Consider the following 19,996-nt stretch of genomic DNA (forward strand, 5'->3'; position numbering starts at 1 on the left):
TGAACCTTGGTCTGTTGATTCTTTACCTGTTGTAGTTACAAATATTGGAAATAAGGATTGCTGGCAGAAAGCTAATCTACTTCTTTCACACTTCGGGCAAAATGAAACAAAAATTCAAAATGTTCTTCTATTTATAGCAAGAAAAAGAAACAATTTGGTATTTAATTATTTTGCTTGGCCTTCGCTTATAGACCATCTTAGCAATTTGTTTTTAATAAGACTTGTCAGCCTACTTAATTCTAAATGCCCATATGACTACTGTGGCTTGTGTCAGGGTACTAGTAATTAGCTAACACATTTTTACTTAATAGCATGCTGTTATTTTTATTAAGAGATGTAGGCCTCTGGGGTTTTGAATTCACCCTTGTTATAGAAATGCCTAGAACACAAGAACTACTCTTTTGCATCCTCTGCTGAGAACAGGTGATTGTGTCTTTACTACTTTTTGCTGTTGGCCTTAGAGACATCATCAGAGTCTCTAATTCCCCTCTTTAATAATTATCATTTGTAGGGAAGAAGCTGCATTTGTTCTCCTAGGATCACTAGAGTCCATTCTATGTGAGCTCACTTTGGAAAGTTATTCCCGGTCACATTATTAGTGATAACACTTTACAGTAAGTATATCAATGCTAGAAGGGACTTTTATGAAAGGTCCCTCAGTCCCCATCCCTGCATTTCACAGATAAGCTAGCTGAGGTCTAGAGAAATGATATGACTTGCATAAGATCACAGAACTAGTAAGTGTCAGAACCAATAATTAATTACTAAGGGAAACAGGGAGAGAAGTCTTTCCAAAATATGATACCACTGATCACCTCCTCCTTCTTAATACTCTTTTCTCCCAGGTTTCCTGACTTTCTTCCCTTTCCCCTCTTTTATTTACATAGCATTTTTTCTTTCAAAGAACATTGAGTTCCATCTCCTCATCTTATTGTTATGAGATAGGTAGGACAGATATTTTTATTTCTATTTGGCAGATGGGAATAGTGAGGCATAGAGAGGTTAAGCTGCTTGTCTAAGGTCAAACAGGTTATTAAGTTGATTCTATCGATAGCTGATGCAGTCCAGCATGTACAACCATGGGTCACTACCAAGGACTTCTAAAGCCTGTGCATTTTCATGCTAGTTTTAGTCATGAGTGATTTGCCCTGCTTCTCCAAAAAAGTCTAGGCTGACCACACCTCTGCTAGGCATCCAATTTCTTTGGTAATCTTCAAGGATGAGGAAATAAAAAGTATTTTAGGGGGAGAGGGAGAGGAAGGAAGGAGAGAAAGAAAAGGAAATTAATATATTTAATTAAAAAATTTAAACATTTTAAAAGTTACCAAATTCGGAGAATTTACCTTAACTTCTATTTGTGGTAAAATACATTTTGAAAATATATTTAGAAAAAAATTAGGAGCCTATGACTGTGTGCATATAGGTTATCTCTATAAAACTCAGTTTTTTCATCTGTAAAATGGGATTGAATTAGATTAGTGATGTCAAACTGAAATAAAAATGGTAGTCACTAAATTGCATGTAAAGATCATTGCTGGCTGTATATTGACTTAGAAAAATCATATATTAATGGTATTTGTATTCCATTTTAATTTTATTCATTTAAAAATATTTCCCAATTAAATTTTAATCAGGTTCAGAGAGGCCTCAGGCATGTTCTGGGCTATGTGTTTGACATCTCTGGGTTATATGATCTTTAAAGCCCCTTCTGGGGCTAAATATTATGATGCTATGAACTTATGAAGATAGAGATAGCTATAATTTCACCAAGGCTAAAGCTTCCTGAAGGTCTTACTCTGATAGTACATTGGAGCTTGGAAATTACCCTGAATTTCAAAGGAGATAGCAGTAGGATACAAACTCTGGCAAGTTCTACAAATCTCAAAAGACTTTGAGTTATAGTGCTGTCCACAGACATTGTGTGCTGTAGAAGAACCAGTCTGGCTGAGTAAAATGGATTTATCTCCAATAGGTTGATAAGTTACTTGAGGGCAGAGACTATTTTTTAGTTTTATTTTTGGATCTCCAGTTCCTTGTACTTTTCATTTTGAAACCAGACCTCTGATTTCATCAAAAGAAGGAATTCTCTGAGGAAACTATCAATGCAGCTTAGTCCTGATTCTTGGAAATGTGTTTTGTGCAAGGTCACACTGCCATCAGAGACTTGAACCTAGGTCATACTTAGAGATTGGCTCTCTATCTCTATATTATGCTATATTTGTTTGGATTCAAGTTATGGAATTGAATTTTTTTTTTTTTACTGGTGACTCAGATAAGAAAATTTGAATTGTAAAGTTGGATGGAACTTTTAAGTTTTCAAGTTTAATCTGTTACTACATACAGGGATCTCTTTCAATTACATATAAAGACCATTTTTAACATTCATTAAAAAAATATTTGAGTTTCAAATCATCTCTCTTCTTCTCACCACTGCATCCCTAAGATAATAAGCAATTTGATAGAGGTTATGCATATGTAATCATAGAGAACATTCAAACTAGTCATATGGTAAAAGAAGAACAGGCCAAAAGAAAAGAACCATGAAAAAAAAAATAAAGAAAATGAAAATAATATGCTTTGATCTGCATTTAGACTCCATCAGTTCTTTCATTGGATAGTACTTTTCATTATGAGTCCTTTGAAACTGTCTTAGTTTATTGTATTTCTGAGATCTAAGTTGTTCATAGTTGATCATCACACAGTATTGCTTATATTGTATGTAATGTTCTCTTGGTTCTGCTAACTTCACTTTGCATCAATTTGTTTAAGCTTTTCCATGTTTAAATAATATAGTTAATTCAACATTATATATCTTTTACTTAACCTTTCCAATGATGGGGCCTTCATAACCTCACTTTATAGTTTATTTCATTTGGGGCAGCTTAGGTTGTTAGAAAGTTCTAATTGCAATATCAATTCTCATAAATTTCACTCATTGATCCTGCATCTATCCTCAGGAGTTTCCAAGAAAAAAAAAAACATGGTTCTCAGTTTCCTAACCTTCTTGATTATGATCTAGTTTGTCAATATTCCTTTCAAAATATGATATGTAGAACAGAACACAATTCTCCAGATGAGGGCTGTCCAGTGTGAAGTAAGTTATCACCTCACATTTTCTGGAAACTTTGTTTCTTGTAAATAAAGCTTAAATCTACTACTATGCAGTATTTAGGGGCAGCCACATAGTACTAATGTACTATGTATTGTGTTTATTACCTAGATCTTTAAAAAAAAAATACAAATGCTAAGTCAAATTTCTTCGATTCTTCATTTGTATAATTGAATTTTTAAACCTAAGTGTAGGAATTCATCACTGTTAAACTGCTTTCTAGGCTGTTCTAATTCTACTGTCCAAAGTATTAACTATCACTATAATTAGAGATTGACCACAACTTGCTTTTTAGATTTCAAGGTGATTAAATTTACATAGCTAATGTGAATTATTTGTGATCTAGAATACAATTGGCTAGAACTTAGCTGAGTTTTGATTGTACAAATTTGTGCTTTTTTTTCCTATCAAGTAGAAACATTTGTGAATTTAAAAGAATAGGACAAAAACGGCTAATAAGAAATTGAAATACCAAGTACATAGGGAGTTGGTAAGAGGGCACCTGGATGATTTTAGATTTCTAGGTCCTGATAAACTCTATCTTGGGAATTTGAAAGAACTGCCAGATATATTGGACTGAACCACTTTCAGTGATATTTGAAAGGATTCTTGCCTTCCTTAAGACTTGGATTATACTCCCTCATGCTTGAGGCCATCCCTCATCTCCCTAATTGTAATTTCTTTCTTGCTAAGGCTAGTCCATCTGTCTTGAATTCATATTGCATATGTGTGTATACATATATGTATATAATGTATATACGTATATATACATATCAATAAAAATTTTATATACACGTATACATACATATATATGTATACACATATACATACATATGGAGAGACAGTCTAATGGGAAAACATGTATATTGTGTATATATGTATTATATTATGCATATGCATATTGTATTATATTATATTATTACATTCTGTGAATATAGATGTTTATTGTCTCCCAGTTAGAACATATGCTCCTTCAGGACAGGGACTGTTCTTTTCATATTTTCAAATCTTAGTACAGTATCTGGTCACATGGTAAAATCCCTTATAAATGCTTGTTGATTGATAGATCTTAGGGAATGGAATGCTTTAGGACTGAGGAAGGGCAAAAGTACCAATTTGAAAAATGAAAATGATAGAGAGACTTTACATTTATTTAAGATTTGCAAAGCACGGGGCAGCTAGGTGATGTAGTGGATAGAGCACTACCCTTAAGTCAGGAGGACCTGAGTTCAAATCTAGGCTCAGACACTTAATAAGTACTGGACAGGTCACTTAACCTCAATTGCCTCAAGAGAAAAAAAAAGATTTGCAAAGCACTTTATTTTTTTTAATCTTCACAACAACTTTGGGAAGTAGGTGTTATTATCCTAATTTGATATAGGTTATACATATGTAATCATGTAGAACAGATGAGAAGACTAAGGCAGACAGGATTTAACTGACTTGCCTAATGTCACACAGCTACTAAATATCTGAAGTCATATTTACATGTTGGTTTTCTTAACTCTAGGTCCAGCATTCCATCTTGGAAAGAGAGCAGAGTTTGCAAATTATATCTCAGTAAGCTTAACTACAATTTGTTGTCAATTCTAGACTATATTACCTAAAAGAAGGTTAATGAACAGTGAAGGATGAAAAAGGACACAAAGATGCTTTAGTGTCAGTATGACTTTTTCAAGATACAGTCACTAGATTGTTAGATCAAGGAAATGCTTAAATATAGTCTGTTTAGATTTTAACTGTCTTTTGACGTGATCTCTCATGTTGTGTTTATGAATAAGATGGAGAAGTATAGACTAGAAGATAATACAAATGGCTCCATGTCAAAATTAGGAGGTTACTAATAGTATGCTCTAGGTGGGTTCTTGGTCCTAAATTATTTAATACTTTATATCAAAGATTTTAAGGAAGGCATAGATGAAAATCTCTATTAAATTTGTAGGGGGACAGAAGGCTGAAAGGGAGAAGAAAGCTAATAAATGTGCTGATTTAAAGAGCCAGGATAGAAGACCTAACCCGTCTTTAATAGGATAAAGCATAATAAGAATAAATATGGAAACTGTATATTAATTATACTTAGGGTAAAGAGTCAACTTCATAAGCACAAAATAGCAAAGGAAAGAAGGCATGGCCAGTTCATCAGACTTCAGATTATCTGAAAAAATATCTGGTAGGCTTTAATGAACTGCAAAGTTGAGTGAATAGGGCAATATAGCAATTGGAAAAGTCAATGCAATCTTATGCTGAATTAAGAGAAGAATACAATTAGATCTCCATTAGTACAGATAATGAATTTCCTGAAATGGCCAATGTATTCAAATTTTCACTATGTCAAGTTATAATAAATATAAATGTAAAAGATGACAACTGGCTTTAGTTCAGTGGAAATATAGAATGCAATTTAAATAGTATTTCTACTTCAGGGCATTGTTATTCATACTAATTGGGATTTAGCTGTAATACTTTGAAAGAAGGAGATAATAATTACACTGTAATCTGCCCTAATCTTGAGAATTGAGACTACTTGAGAAATATTTTCTTTAGTTCTGGGTACCACATTTTAGAGAAGACACAAATAAACTGATGGGCTCCAACCAGAATGTTGAATAGCTTCTCATTGTTCAGCCTTGTCCGAGTCTTCATGCCTCCATTTGGAGTTTTCTTGACAAAGATATTGGAGTGGTTTGCCATATTCTTTTCCATCCCACTTTCTCAGTTGCCACTGAGGCAAACAGGATTAAGTAACCTGTCTAGGGTCATACTAATATTAAGTGTCTGAGGCCAGATTTAAACTTAGGAAAATAAGTCTTCCTGATTCCAGGCCTGGCACTGTCTACATGATAGACTTTGGGCTTACATGATAAATGTCTTTAAATATCTGAAAGCCTGTCACTTAGACAAAGGATTAGATTTGAACCCAAGAAAGAATGGAGAACAATGGGGAAAAAGTTACAGAAAGGTGGGTCTAAATTCTGTGTAAGGACAAAATAAACTACTAGATGGCATAGTAACAGGTGTGGAGTTAGGAAGATTTCTGAGTTCAAATCTGATCTCAGACACTTAGCCCTGTGATCTTGGCCAAATCCCTTAACCCTATGTGCCTCAGTTTCTTCATTAGTAAAATGAGTCACAGAAGACAATGACAAATAATTCTGGTATCTCTGCCAAGAAAACTCCCAATGGAACATGACTGAAAATGTCTGAATAATAGTCAACATGGACAGAATTTCCTAATGATGAGAACTCTCCAAAAATTGGAATAAACTGCTTTGAGAAAAGGCTCTCTCTCACTCGATTTCTTCAAGCAGAAGTTCAATAGCTGCCTTCCAGGTATATTATAGAGAGAATTCTTGCTCTAACATGAGTTGCACTAGGTGGCTTTTGAGGTTCTCTTCCCCTCTGAACATCATTTATGTATCTGTATGAAATAACTCTGCTAGAAAGGAGAGGTAAAGGTTTCTGAACATGGTTAATTGAGAGTGAACTTGGAGTGAAAATATGAAAGTGGGTTGTAAACCATTTTATACCTCCAATAGCAGAAGTCAGTTAAATATTAGCTTCTGAAGTATAATCCCAGCAGTCTATCCTCCTGTATAGAGGATACCTGACAGACATCTGTGGTATAGTACAGTCTCCCATGAAGGCATCCTCCAAAAAGCCATGAGGACAATATCCCTGATAACTTTCGATATGAGTATAGGCTGGTTTTGGGGGTAATCAGAGAATTGCCATGGGCCTGTGTGTCTGTTCATATTTTTCAAAGACAAAAAAAGGGAAGGAAAGAGCAGTACTAATCACTATGTTTTGCCTTCATTTCCCTATAAATTTGCTTCCCCCATAGATTATCCCAGATGCAAAAACTCCCACCCCAGGAAGTTTATTCCCACGTGGGTCCACATATATATTGGCGGTTAGCCTTCTGGTAAGGATCAATGCAACTCTGACTTGAGCAATTTGAAGTTCCTATTCACTTAATGCTCTGGCTCTAGGTTCACTAGCACCCTTCCCTCTAATACTGATCTACCCGGGGATCTATTTTTCTATGTGAAGACTATTAGGGGATTAGATGTACCATCTGTCTGAACTCTTTTATCATTGTCCCAAGACACTTGCTATTGCTTTGTGGGAAGGGGTAAGGATTCAGTGTGTGTTCCCTCTTGTTGACTGGATGCAAAAAACTAGGGGTCTCTGCCTTCACAAACTGCCCTCATTCACCAGTGTCTCCATATTCCCACAAATCATGGGCTCTTTTCAAAATGATTCCATCTAGTACTTTTCATCTAGTGTCACTCAGAAAATTCTTAGAGATTATACCCTTATACCCCTTTCAATTGTCCAGGAATCCCCCCTGAACATAATAATACTCACACATAATAGACCATATTCTCTCTCATAGACAAAAACACTACCATTCCACCCTCAAACTCTGCCCTCAACACAAACCATCACAAAGATCTCAGGGATTGGTTTCCTAAGCAAACCCATTTCATTGATTACTAGGAGAACATCCTAACTACTCCTATAAGCTTTATGGCACACTCCTTTTTCTTTGATTTAGTCACAGATCCATTCTGTAGATGCCACCGGGGCTCCTTATGAATTTGTTTTCTTGAGGAATAGGAGGTGTGATCAATATTTGTAATTTGGTCCAGGGCCCAATTACTAAAGCGATAAACATACTTCGGGTATCACACATTGAGAGAAACAAAACATTTCTACCCATGAATTGGGGTGCAATTTTATAGTCTTAGCTACAAGCGATGGTATCAAGAAAAGGAGATTAAAAGGTAATTTTGCGTTTTCATTAGTTTTTGAACTTCCCTTATAATTTTCTTTGGCTTACCGTTTACATCTTTGTAAGTTGGGCTAACCAATCTAGAAGGTTTGGGTAGGGATTGTGAAAGCCAGCTTATATTCACTGAGACCAATAGCATTAAATTAGGTTAATATCTTTTCCTACAGAGATCAAAGAGATCATAGATATTATAACATTCATCTTTCAACATACCATGCAGGCACAGGAATTGGAATTCTTATTCCCATTCTAGAGATGGGGAAACAGACCCAGAAAGCTGAACTCTTTTAACCAAGGAAGGTCACATAGCAAATAGGCAGTAGGACTAGAAATAGAAATCATGTCTGCTAATTCCTAGTCCAGGGTTCTCTCTATTAGCCTGCAATGCCCTGTAGGAAGTCTGTTTGTCCATAAATTAAAGCCAGGCCTGGCAACTTCAGTATTAGAGAAGAGATCTGTAACCATAGCAACAGAAACAGCACTCTCTGGATGAAAGGAGAAGTAACTAAAGGAAAGCAGCCAGGAGCAGGAGATTTAGCAGTCTCCTTAGATTTTGTGGTCTGCATCGGATCCCATGCTGGGCGGGGGGCGGGGGGGGGGAGGGTGCAGGGGTGGGGTGACCCTTATCATGGCAAGGGGGGGAACAATCCCTTGCAGTTTGGGGGCCTTTTGCAGGACTGGTTGTCTGTGAGGCTATGATTTTGGAAGGGCCAGTGCTTAAAGGTGAGTAGTTGTAAAGAGTTAAATTTTGTCTTGAGGTAGTTAAGAAAAACTTCTTAACAATTAAAAGTGTCATTCTTTTCCTCAAGAAGCTTCCATGACTCTCTATTTTAGAATAAAATATATGCTCCTTTGTTTGATATTTTAAATCCTTCACAACCTGGCTCCAACCTAGCTTTCTAGGTTGATTTTATATTACTTCCTACTCATATTATACTCATGCTCCAGCCATACTAGCCAATGCTGATCCCTGTATATGGCATTTTCTTTTTTCCCTCCTTGGCTTTGACTTGACTTCCTCCTGCCTAGAATGCTCTCCTTTATCACCTCCACTTCTTAGAATTCCTGGAATCCTGAGAGGCTCAGTTCATATGTTGCTTCTTATACAAGGTTTTTTTTTTTTATCATGATAGTTGGAAGAGCTCTCTGACTTCGCACTCCAAAGTTATTTTGCATTTGTTTTGTACTTCGCTTATACTTCCCTATGTTCATGTTTTTTTTTTTTTTTTTTTTTTTTTTTTCCCCCTCTTGTCTCCTGCTGTCCCCATGTGCAAGCTGCTTGAGGGCAGAGGCTGTTTCCTTTTTGGCTTTATATCTTCACCCGTGGTGGTGCCATCAATAGGTAGAGAGTCATAGGAGCCCCTGGGAGTGACCAGAGTCCTGCTTGTAGCTCAGCCCTAACAGCCGCCAAATGGGGAAATGACTCCTGTGAAAAAAGGACCAACCCTTCTCACCAACTACCAACCAGTTTCCTCATAGGACAGGTAAGCCAGCCTCGCGGAGGCAGCAAGGCCGTCTGAAAGAGAGTCAAGGGGCTGCATGTGCCAGACAAGATAAACCACCACTACGGCCAGCATGATTACCATCTCCCCTCAGGTCCTGATGGATATAACTCTGTACCCAAGAAGCTTCAGAATCTCAGAGCTTCCAACTCAGTATTCTCAGACATCCTGGGGAGAGAAAACCTGGCAATTGCTCCTACAGGTGCTACAGTCATATTTATTGGTGACTCAGGAAAAAAAAGTTCTTGCCACAAAAATCTTTGGCATTGTTAGTAGGTTGAAAAACAAAAAAAGTCATTTTATCAGTCAAAATAATAGTGAACAAGAGGCATTAACAATTGCTTTTCTCATTGACCATGAGACTTTTCCATATGATTTGCAGCTAAAGCTTACCATATGGGTTGACTCTCACATCAGAATGCTTTGCTTATAATGTTTTTATTCTTATTATATTATATAATATATATTATATTATTATATAAGTATATTACTATACTTAATAGATATTCATTCATTCTGTGTGTCTGGCATATAATGGATGCTTAATAAAGGCTTATCAGATCTTATCCAGATTGAGAATTTTGATTATAGTAGAGGAAGCTTTCAGGAATAATACCATATTGGGAAAATCCTTGATTTCCATGGGAAATTCCATTCTGAACACACTGTGAACCTGTCTATGAGGTCAGCTAGACACAATCCATATCACTCTCTTAATTTCTTTAGGCTTACAAAGACAGAGAATATGTCTTAGGATTGGAGCAAACACTAAAGAAGATAATCATCCTTGACAGAGCCAAGGGTATTTTTATTTATCTTTAGGATGGAATATATATATATATATATATATATATATATATATATATACACACACACACACACACAAACACACACACACAAAACCACATACACACATGCATGTGTATGTGTGTATATATGTGCACATCCATGTGTATATAGGTATGTATGTATATGTATATATATATATATATATTAATCTCTACATACAGATATACATATATGTGTATATATAAATATATATATGTATATTGCTTGTTAAGTCCATCTGGATTTCCTAAAAGAAGTGTTCTCTGAGTAAAGGTTAAAACCATTTACCATATGTTCACTTAAATTAGTTTACCCTTTGTTCTTCCTGAGCAGCAGAGGAATTTCATTTTTGGGCAGGCAGAGCAATAATCTAAAGGAAAAAAATACTAAGGGGTTTCCAATTTCATAGTCCTTTTCTTTCTTACCTTCTATTTATCTGCCTTTTGCAGTTTCTCCTTCAGCAACCAGATATTTTAAAATCTTATTCACTCAACTCAGGTTTGGGCAAAATAATCACATGAAGATGGAACTCTAAAGAGCAAACTACCAACTAAAACTTCAACTCAGCCTGACATTCATAGTTTCTCCTAATCTGGTACCACTATACCTTTCCAGTCCTATCTCATATGATTTCTCTCTATGCATTTAATTTCCCAAACAAACTAGATAATTCTCTCTTGAATGGGCCCAAGTCTCTCCTGTCTTCCAGCAAAATTTTGGTCTGTCTTCTTATACATGGGATATCCTTTTCCACCTTCTTTAATTTGTTGGCATTCCTATCCATCCTATAAAGTTCAACTCAAACAATTCTCCAGAATTCTTTATCCTATTGCCCTGTTTAGTCATGGTCTTCCCTTTTGGATTGCACATATCATTTTATTTTGTAATGCTCTGAAATATGTATCTTGTAATGTTTATTTTAGTTATCTATGCTGATGTCATATTCTTCCTTCCCTTCTTCCCCCATTTGATAGCAACCTCCTTGGAACTACATCTTATCCAAATTTAGTACTATCCTCTGCTTCTGCCCACAGTATACACAATTAATATTTGTAGCATTAAATTCCATTATTGTATTATAAAGAGCACTCATTTCCTTAATTTCCTCATCAATTTATCCTACAGACTGATATATGAATTACGTTGATTAACTGAAGCACATTCAGGCTCATGCTGATGGAGACAGGACAGAAAAGAGCCAGGTTAGTAGAGATATAAATAATATGTTCATATCTCAGATTTTCCTGGTGCTAAAGTATCTCCCTTTACCAAGGACAGGAGTGCCTCATAACTGGTGGGGACATTCTAGTTACTTGGATAACAATCGCTAATCACCTTGGCCTGTGCTCTGATATTGACTGGGTCCAATACCCTATATTGTGCCTTCTGCGTCTTTCCCATGGGTTAAACCTTGTGGTGATCACTTGAATGTTTTGCCATTGGTAAGGCGTTCCACCAAATATGATTTTGCCAATACCTTTCAGAGTTTGTGTCATCACTCATGGAACTTTATGACATTGTGTTGGAAGAAAAGAATTACATCTTTCCAAGGCATTATTCTACATAGCCGTACTCATGGAAGAATGAAATATTTTTCTTCTTTCTCCTATTTTCCCTTGCTTTGTGCCAACACCAAAAACACTAGATGAGAACTTTCTAAGATCCCACAGTATTGAAATTCTATCTATAGTCTTAGGATAGATTTGTTCATTCATTCCCCAACACATTCACTGACTGTTATATATAAAAAGTACTGTGACATGTATAGAAATACAAGACACTCTCTGTCCTCAGAGGGCTTATTATCATTTAGTATGAAACATAAGCCATGCACAGAATATGTATAATACAAGTCAGTAGATGACAAGTGCCATTAAATAGAAATAAAATAGATGTATTAAGTAAAGGGAAGGAGATGAGTTGGTTAGTTTTAGATTGTACTGTTCAGGTAGAGATATATAACAAAACAGTTGAAATGTGGCACTGAAGGTTAGGCTGGGGATAAAAATTTTAAAGTGATCTATATAGAGGTAATAATTGAAGCCATCAGAGTGGTTGGAATCACCAATTGAGAGAGAGTGGAGAGAGAAGAGAAGAGGATTGAGGGTAGATCTTGAAGTGCTCTCATATTAAGTGAGAGAAAGCACAGCAGTGATGGAAGGACACAGAGAGGAAACATAAATGTACAAGAGAACTCTGAGTATGTAGTATTATAGAACAATAATTTGTAACAACTTTGGAAAGGGCAAGTTTGAATTGAAAAGCTTGAATTTATTATTTCTAAATACACATAGAGTATAGTGTTATGCTTTCATGAATAGATAGAAATCATCTCTAATTGTTTATATTCAACATGAATTGCTTATATTCAATAATTTGTTAGCTAATTGAAGGAATGTTAAAATAATTTATTTTTCTAATTAATTTAAACACTCCTCCCTCTTATGGGTAACTGTTTATATGATCAGTCTGCTTTTTTTTATCTCTGTAGTGGAAAATCAAATTTCAGCAAGGTCCTCTGAATGCCCACTATTTTACTGCAGTTGCTGATTGGAAAAAACCCAGGAGCTCCTTGCTGAAAGCTTCTCCCTCCAAAAAGAACACTCACCTATTTAGGAAGATGCTGCTGACATCATCATGTGTAATAGGAGGCTTTTTTGAGCTGGCAGCCATCCTCAAGGGACGGAGGAAGTTATTGACTAAGATGTGCAGTTGCTGGACATATTCAGCTTCTGCCTCAAGCATGCTAAATACCACTTGGTTTCTTTTCCGCATGCTGTCAGCATGAGGTGACCGGATATAGTCCTGAATAATTGTCTTCCATTTTCTCCGGCAGAGCCAGCCCCGCAAAAAGCTTTGCACCTGTGAAAAAAAGAATTTTATTTTTTTCCTCCTCCATTATGTATATGGAAAGATGGCACCATATTTTGTTCACTCAACAAACACTCAGTGCCAAATACATGCTGCTAGGTGCTGAGAATTTAAAAAGAAAGGATGGAAAAAATGATAGTTTCTTCTCTTAAGGAACTTACAATTTAATAATGGAGATATTATATATATATATATATATATATATATATATATATATATATATACATACAGATGAATATGATAAATTGTGACAAGTATGATAAATATGATAGATTGTGCTATAGTAAAAGAAAGATCTAGGCTGGGAAATATTTGAGGTAAAAGACACCACTTTCAGACAAGGAAATCAGAGATGTTTTTGGGGAAGAGGACACCAGGGGTAAGCCTTCCTTAATAAGAAAGGGTTTCAATAGACAAAGTTGAGAAGGGAATATGCACTAGACATGGAAATACAGAATGTAGTTGGGGATAGCTTATTCTGGCTGCAACAAGAAGTGTTTGAAGGGGAGTAATGAAAAATAGGGTGAGAGTCTCAAAGACCCAGAAGGTTGTAATTAATATTCATCATGATGATGAGAAGTTATCCAATTAGAATAGATAAGGCAGATTGCCTTAATCTCATCCTTGGGACTCCTCAGATGAAATTGAGTACATGCATATCTTGAACTTCTGCCTACTGATTCTACAGGGAAATGAGCAGGAATATTTAACTCTGATGTCTGTCGTCTGATTCCTTCTTGCTGGCTAATTTTAGCAAGAACCAGGGAAAAATTAATTCATATACAGGAACATTTGAAGAATGTTTCTCCCTGCCACTCACCAGCTCTTGTTTTCATATATTTCAGTGATATAGCAGAAAGATACCTAAACTAAGAGACTTGATTTTAGCCTTAGCTTTGCTGCTCAGCTCTAGGCCCAGAGTCAGGAAGACTCCTCTTCCTGAGTTCAAATCTGGCCTCAGATACTTACTAGCTGTGTGATCCTGGGCAAGTCATTTTGCCCTGTTTGCTTCAGTTTCCTCATCTGTAAAATGAGTTGGTGAAGAAAATGGCAAACCATTGTAGCATCTCTGCCTAGAAAACCCCAAATGGGATCATAAAAAATCAGAATGACTGAAAAATGACAAGTCATTGAGCAACCTCAGGGGAGATGCTTCACCTTTCTCTGGATTTAAATTTCTCTCATCGTAAAATAAAAGCATTGTAAAGATGTTACTAGGGTTCTTCTTAGTTCTGTTATATAGACTAATATGTACTATTGACTTGGGTGGACTCTGAAATTGTGTCCCCTTTAATCTGTAAAATAATCACTCTGAAATTGTGCCCCCTTTGATCTATAAAAGAAGGGAAATTGGGTTCTCCCAAACTCCAGAGAGTCTGGGAGAAGGCATATTTTCCAGACAAACCTTTCCCTAAGATAAATAGCATCATTCAATTGGAAATCTCAGGCAAATCAACCCCCCACCCCCACCCCCCAACTGATCTTTTGGATAGCCGGATCCCCACTCAGGAAACTCTAAAGTCTGAAAAAAGCCTACGAAGTGATTTTCATTCAATTGGAAGATCTTGGTCTGACAATCAGCTCAAACTGCCCCCAGCCCAGCAAGATCTGCTCATAAAATAAGTTTCTGTTAATTCATTCTTTGCAAATTTCCTCATTAAGAGATTTGTCCACTAAGAGAGAGCTTCTTAGTGAAAAATAAAACTTCCTTTTTGCCACAGACTTTGGGATTCATGAATTCTTTCACATTTGGACCTGTGTATCAGAGCAGAGGGGATCTCTCCCCCTTCCCACATAGCATCACTATGACTCTTTCCCAAAGGAGTATATTTTTCTCAGTATGGGAAGGACATACATAAAGCAGTTCAGGAAAATTCCTAGAATCTTAAGATCACAAATTTAGAGCCAGAAATGGGTTCAGAGACCATAGTCTAACCCTTTCATTTTATAGGTAAGGAAACTTGAGGCCCAGAGAAGTTTAATGATTTGTTTACCATAAGACAGTGGTATAATTGTCAGAGTTGAGATCTGAACAAAGTTTCTCTGATTCTAGATCTATGGTTCTTTCCACAGTTCTATGTCATTGTCTTTATTCTAAATAGTTATGGGCTCTTCATTGGTGTTCTTCTTTACTACACCCATTATAAAGCAGAAAAAATGCCAGAAGACAGTTGGAAAAATTCCATCAATCATTGGGTAAATAAATACACTATTATTTTGAGGATTTCTGGACTATTCTTTTCTGAATTTATCATATATCAGTGTTGCTCTAACTTAATCCAAAAGAAATGTCTTTGTATTTAAGAAGCTAGTTGTTGGATCCTGGATAAATCAGTTAAATGGGGTTCTTGATCTGTAAAATGAGGCCATTAATATTTGTACTACTTACTTATGAGGAAAACCATTTATTTTATTTGAGGTACTTATTTGCCATGAAAGTTGTATTTTTTTTTTAAGGATGGAGGTGAATAGGAGTATAAAAAAATAATTGGATTAATTAAAAAAAGAAATATAAGACATGACTGGATTTCTGTGATTTTATAGTTTTTGAAAACTTATTCAACTGTTGGGGTTAAAAGAGAGCATTGAAAGAGTAGAGAGTAAATGGATTTTTTTCTTTTTTCTGTTTTTTTTTTTTTTTTTGGTGGGGAGAGATGGGTCTTTGGAAATGTATGGATGAGAGGATTCTAGAGATTACTAGAAATAGTAGCTGGTTTATTTAGGGACAGAAAGATGTCAAAACATGTTAAAAATAAAGAAAAACTGCACAAACCTTCTTAATTTTCTTGATGTCACTGTCTTCATCATTGGGTGTGACAGTTTGGATTGATTGAATTCGGTCATTGTCCTTGAGCAAGGAGGCAATCTACAAAAACAAAACAAAACAAAACAAAACAATCAGTGATGAATAAAGGTATAAGTATAGTATTCAGAAAAGCTGCCTGGATCAATACCCCAGATTTTCTGGCTTGTAAAAATTTTATTTCCAGTCTCCTACATTTTTAGCTGCTCTTCCTAGCATTTTCTATGTGTCACTGTAATGACATATCTGATAATGTTGTTTGTTAGTGGTCCAAGAAAGTCCACAATTATATAATGATGTGATGGAAAGGTGTAATTGATCATGGGATGGTAAGAAGCCTCAGAAGATGAATTTTCATAAGTCATTTAAGGCACACAGAGGCAGGCACATGGGGCAGCTGATAAAAGAGCTAGGCATGTAGTTTGGAAGACTTGACTTCTAATTTGGTCTTAGAAACCATAAACTGGATGCCCCTGGGCAAATCAGCCTCTGTCTAGCTCAGTTTCTTTATCTGTAAAATGGGGATAATAAAAGTACCTACTTCAAAGAGTTATGATTCTCAATGAGATAACATATATAAAGTGCTTTACAATCCTTAAAGAATTATATAGATGGTAGATATTATTTATTATTACTACTAATAATATTATCTCTTAATTTCCAAATCTTTTAAAATGTGCATGTTGGATATAGATAAATTTACTTTTAGGATTATGGATTTAGGAGTGGAAAGGATCTTCGTGACCATTTCTTCCAAAGAGGAATTTAACCTGGGGTTCATAAACTCCCTAAGGATTTGTGAATATATTTTTGGGAGTCCATGAACTGGATGGGGAAAAAAGTTTTATCTTTTCATTAGCATTTTGTTTTCTTTATAATCCTGTGTGTTTTATTTTAAACATTTAAAAATGTTGTTGTGAGAAGGGGTCCAGGTCCACTATACACAAAAGGTAAAGAACCTGATGAAGCCTAAATTCCTTCATTTTATTTTACTCCCTCCCTCCCATCAAAGTTACACAATTAGTAAGTGGTCACACTTGAACTCAGGTCCTCCTGGCTAGTATTCCATTGTAATGCCACAGTCTCCTTAAATTGCCCTACCTCAGTTCATCTGCCCCAAACTTCAGGTTATCATACCACCCTTCCCTCTTGATCATCAGAATAATTGATAAAGATAAAAGATTTTATATTTTAGAATATCAGATGCTGTTCCCCATCCCAATCTATTAGAATATCAGATACTTTTACTCCATTAAAATATCAGATGACTTTCCCATCTCCGGTGCCTCCCCATTATGTCTTCCGTATCCATTCCCCATTATTCTGTCACCCTATAAAGAATCTCTATATCCCACATTCGATACTGGTTCCTTGGAGAGGAGAATCCAATCCAGTCAATTGATTTACTCTCCAATAAATTTAATTATTATGACTCTCTAACCTCCATCTTGGCTTAGTTTCTCCAGCATTACACCATCTACTGCTTCACCTAACTATTCCTAACTCCTTTCATTTTAGGAAACTAATGCTTTAATCTTGACCAAGGTCATAAAGCCAAGTAACATATTCAGGACTAGAAGGAAAGTACTTCATTAGGAATTTATTGTGCTGCTTTGCCCATGATATCATAATTCTAAAAAAAACAGTGCAAGCACAGGGAACCAGAGTTTGAACCATTAATAAAGTGTTTAATTCCCTGAATTTTCTTTGGCCCTGAGTCAATTGGCTTACCACAGCCAGTCAAGTAAACATCTGGAAGACAAAATAAAGCAACCACATCCAGGTTTATGTCAAACTGAGAACCATAGCTATTTTTGGATTTTCAGAATTCTGGGTAAAGAGTATTCAAAGAACACAAATGCCAGAGAGCAAATCCATTAGTTTTGCATTCAGGTGAAGGATTTTTGGGGAGGAGCTCTCTCCAATTTGGTGATTGATATGCTATATTAAATCAAGGAGGACTGAGGCACTTCTCTCTATTCAAACACTTTAGGGAAATTCAATTCAATAAGTAGTTAGTGCTGATACACTTCATTCAATTCAAGAAACATATTAAAAGTATGTGTGCTAGGTGGTAGGCGATACAAAGATAAGTAAACTCTGGTCTTGTCCTCAAGGAACTTTCAAATATCTGTAGGGGACAAAAGAACTGTGTATGAATAACTATATCACATAATAGGAATAGGGACTAGACAGGGTTTCATTGACACAGGAGATTTATAGATTAGGGACTTCTATTGATGCAGCTTGATATCTTTTCTGCAATTTAGAGTCTTTGAGAATAATTCTAGAATACTGAGAAGTGACTTGGCCAACTTCTCACAGTCTGTATGTCGGCTATGATGTTTGAAGCTAGCTGTTTCTAGCTTCAAAGAAAGCTTGAGCTGGACTTAGTTCATACAGATTTAACTTTGGAAATCAAGAAACACTACAAATCCAGGATTGAATTAATGTTTTGTTTATTTTTAAGGCCACACTTAGGAAAATAGTGGAGATAATAATATCCCCCCACCTCCCTAAATCTGTTAGTAAACATTCATCAGCCCATCACTATTTCAATATTAATCCTCTATCTTCTCTCTTTATGCCATGGTAGTCACTATTATTATGTGAAACAGAAAATGATAAGTTCATTATACCAACCAAAGAAGATAAGATGAGAATTTTGAGAAGGGAGGTATCATTTCCAGTTGTGGTAGAATCAAAGAAGTCTTCATGGTGAAAGTAGTATTTAAGATTTTAATAGGCAAAAATGGAGACAAAAAGTAGAAGGAGGACTGCATACATTTAAGGAAAGATATGAATAATTTTATTCAAATGAACAAAATTTAAAAAATAACTTCTATAGGAATATAGAACCACAACTGGAAATGTGGTAGAATCAAAGAAGTCTTCATGGTAGAAGTAGTATTTAAGATTTTAATAGGCAAAAATGGAGACAAAAGTAGAAGGAGGACTGCGTAGATTTAAGGAAAGATATGAATAATTCAATTCAAATGAACAAAATTTTAAAAATAACTTTTATATTCCTACCCTCAAAAAACTTATAGTCTTCATTTTAAAGCCAACAGTATGGGAACAGAAAGAGTACCTCATAGTACGCAGAATGCAAGATAATCATAAGTACTTGCTTTCATGGAGCTCAAGTTATAATCTTGTTAGGAAGACAAGGAAAAATATACGAAATAGTTAAAAATAAAAGTTCTAGTCTTAACCAAGTGCCAGAATAGTGCCAGTGTTACAAACCCTAAGGACTCTTGCCTTAAACACATTAATTCTGGGGTGGAAGAAGGAAGTGCATATATATATTTTTTTCATTGGGCAAATAGTGTATTCTTGGTCATTTTTGGCCAGTTTTGAATATTTGAAGATGCCATTGAATGCACTGCTGGTATCTTAGCTACAGGAGATGATAAAGGAATGAAAGAAATAATCAAGGAGAAGAGCGGAAAAGAGATAGGAAAGTTATGAAATATGAAGAGATGTGGTAGCATGCCATTTTCCCCTCAATAATAATATTGATTAAAAAAATTCAGACCCTGAGCTTCATTTTTCAAATAAAATTGCCAGTGAGGAAACTGTCAATGCAGGTGAGCATTCCTTTGCAACTTAGAAAGTTTTAGAGAGTTGCTTGGGGGTCAGGCTCAATGGCAGAGGTAGAATTTGAACCCAGTTTCCCCCCCCCCCCCCTTAGACTTCAAGACTAGTTCTTAATCAATTACACTATACGGTCACTCAATAATAATAGCTTTTATTTATATGAAACACTTCAACACTGTTAACTCATCTGAAATTAATGATAACTCTGTGACATAGGTCTTGCAGATATCATTATCCCCATTTTACACATAAGAAAACTGAGATTGGGCAATGAATTGAATAGATGTGGCCAAGGTCACATTACTAAAAAACAGGAGGCATGAGAACCTGGGTTCTTTGTTTCCAAAACCACCAGACTTTCAATAACAAGGTTAGGTGGCACCCACCAGTAAACTGACCTATACTACCATGCTCTTCCTCTGATATCTCAGCAATTTCTTCCTGTCAGGAACAGCAGCCACAAAACCCTGTCTCTGTTCTGGGCTGCA

At 35.8% G+C, this 19,996-nt stretch overlaps 1 protein-coding gene across 2 annotated transcripts in view; it reads right to left on the reverse strand.

The window, feature by feature from the left end:
* The window catches only part of RASGRF1 (Ras protein specific guanine nucleotide releasing factor 1), a 208,526-nt gene that overhangs the window by 94,844 nt on the left and 93,686 nt on the right, over positions 1 to 19,996 (reverse strand). For both annotated transcript variants that reach the window (XR_004232452.1, XM_012542350.2), the window contains exons 4-5: positions 15,879 to 15,971; positions 12,843 to 13,096 (exon numbers count right to left, since the gene is read on the reverse strand). Coding sequence is in view for 1 of the 2 variants with exons in the window: in XM_012542350.2 (XP_012397804.1) it covers positions 12,843 to 13,096; positions 15,879 to 15,971 (347 nt within the window). In the remaining variant the exon portion in view is untranslated. The remainder of the gene's footprint in view (positions 1 to 12,842; positions 13,097 to 15,878; positions 15,972 to 19,996) is intronic.

Source organism: Sarcophilus harrisii, chromosome 2 (genome assembly GCF_902635505.1).
Source record: "Sarcophilus harrisii chromosome 2, mSarHar1.11, whole genome shotgun sequence".
NCBI lineage: Eukaryota > Metazoa > Chordata > Mammalia > Dasyuromorphia > Dasyuridae > Sarcophilus > Sarcophilus harrisii.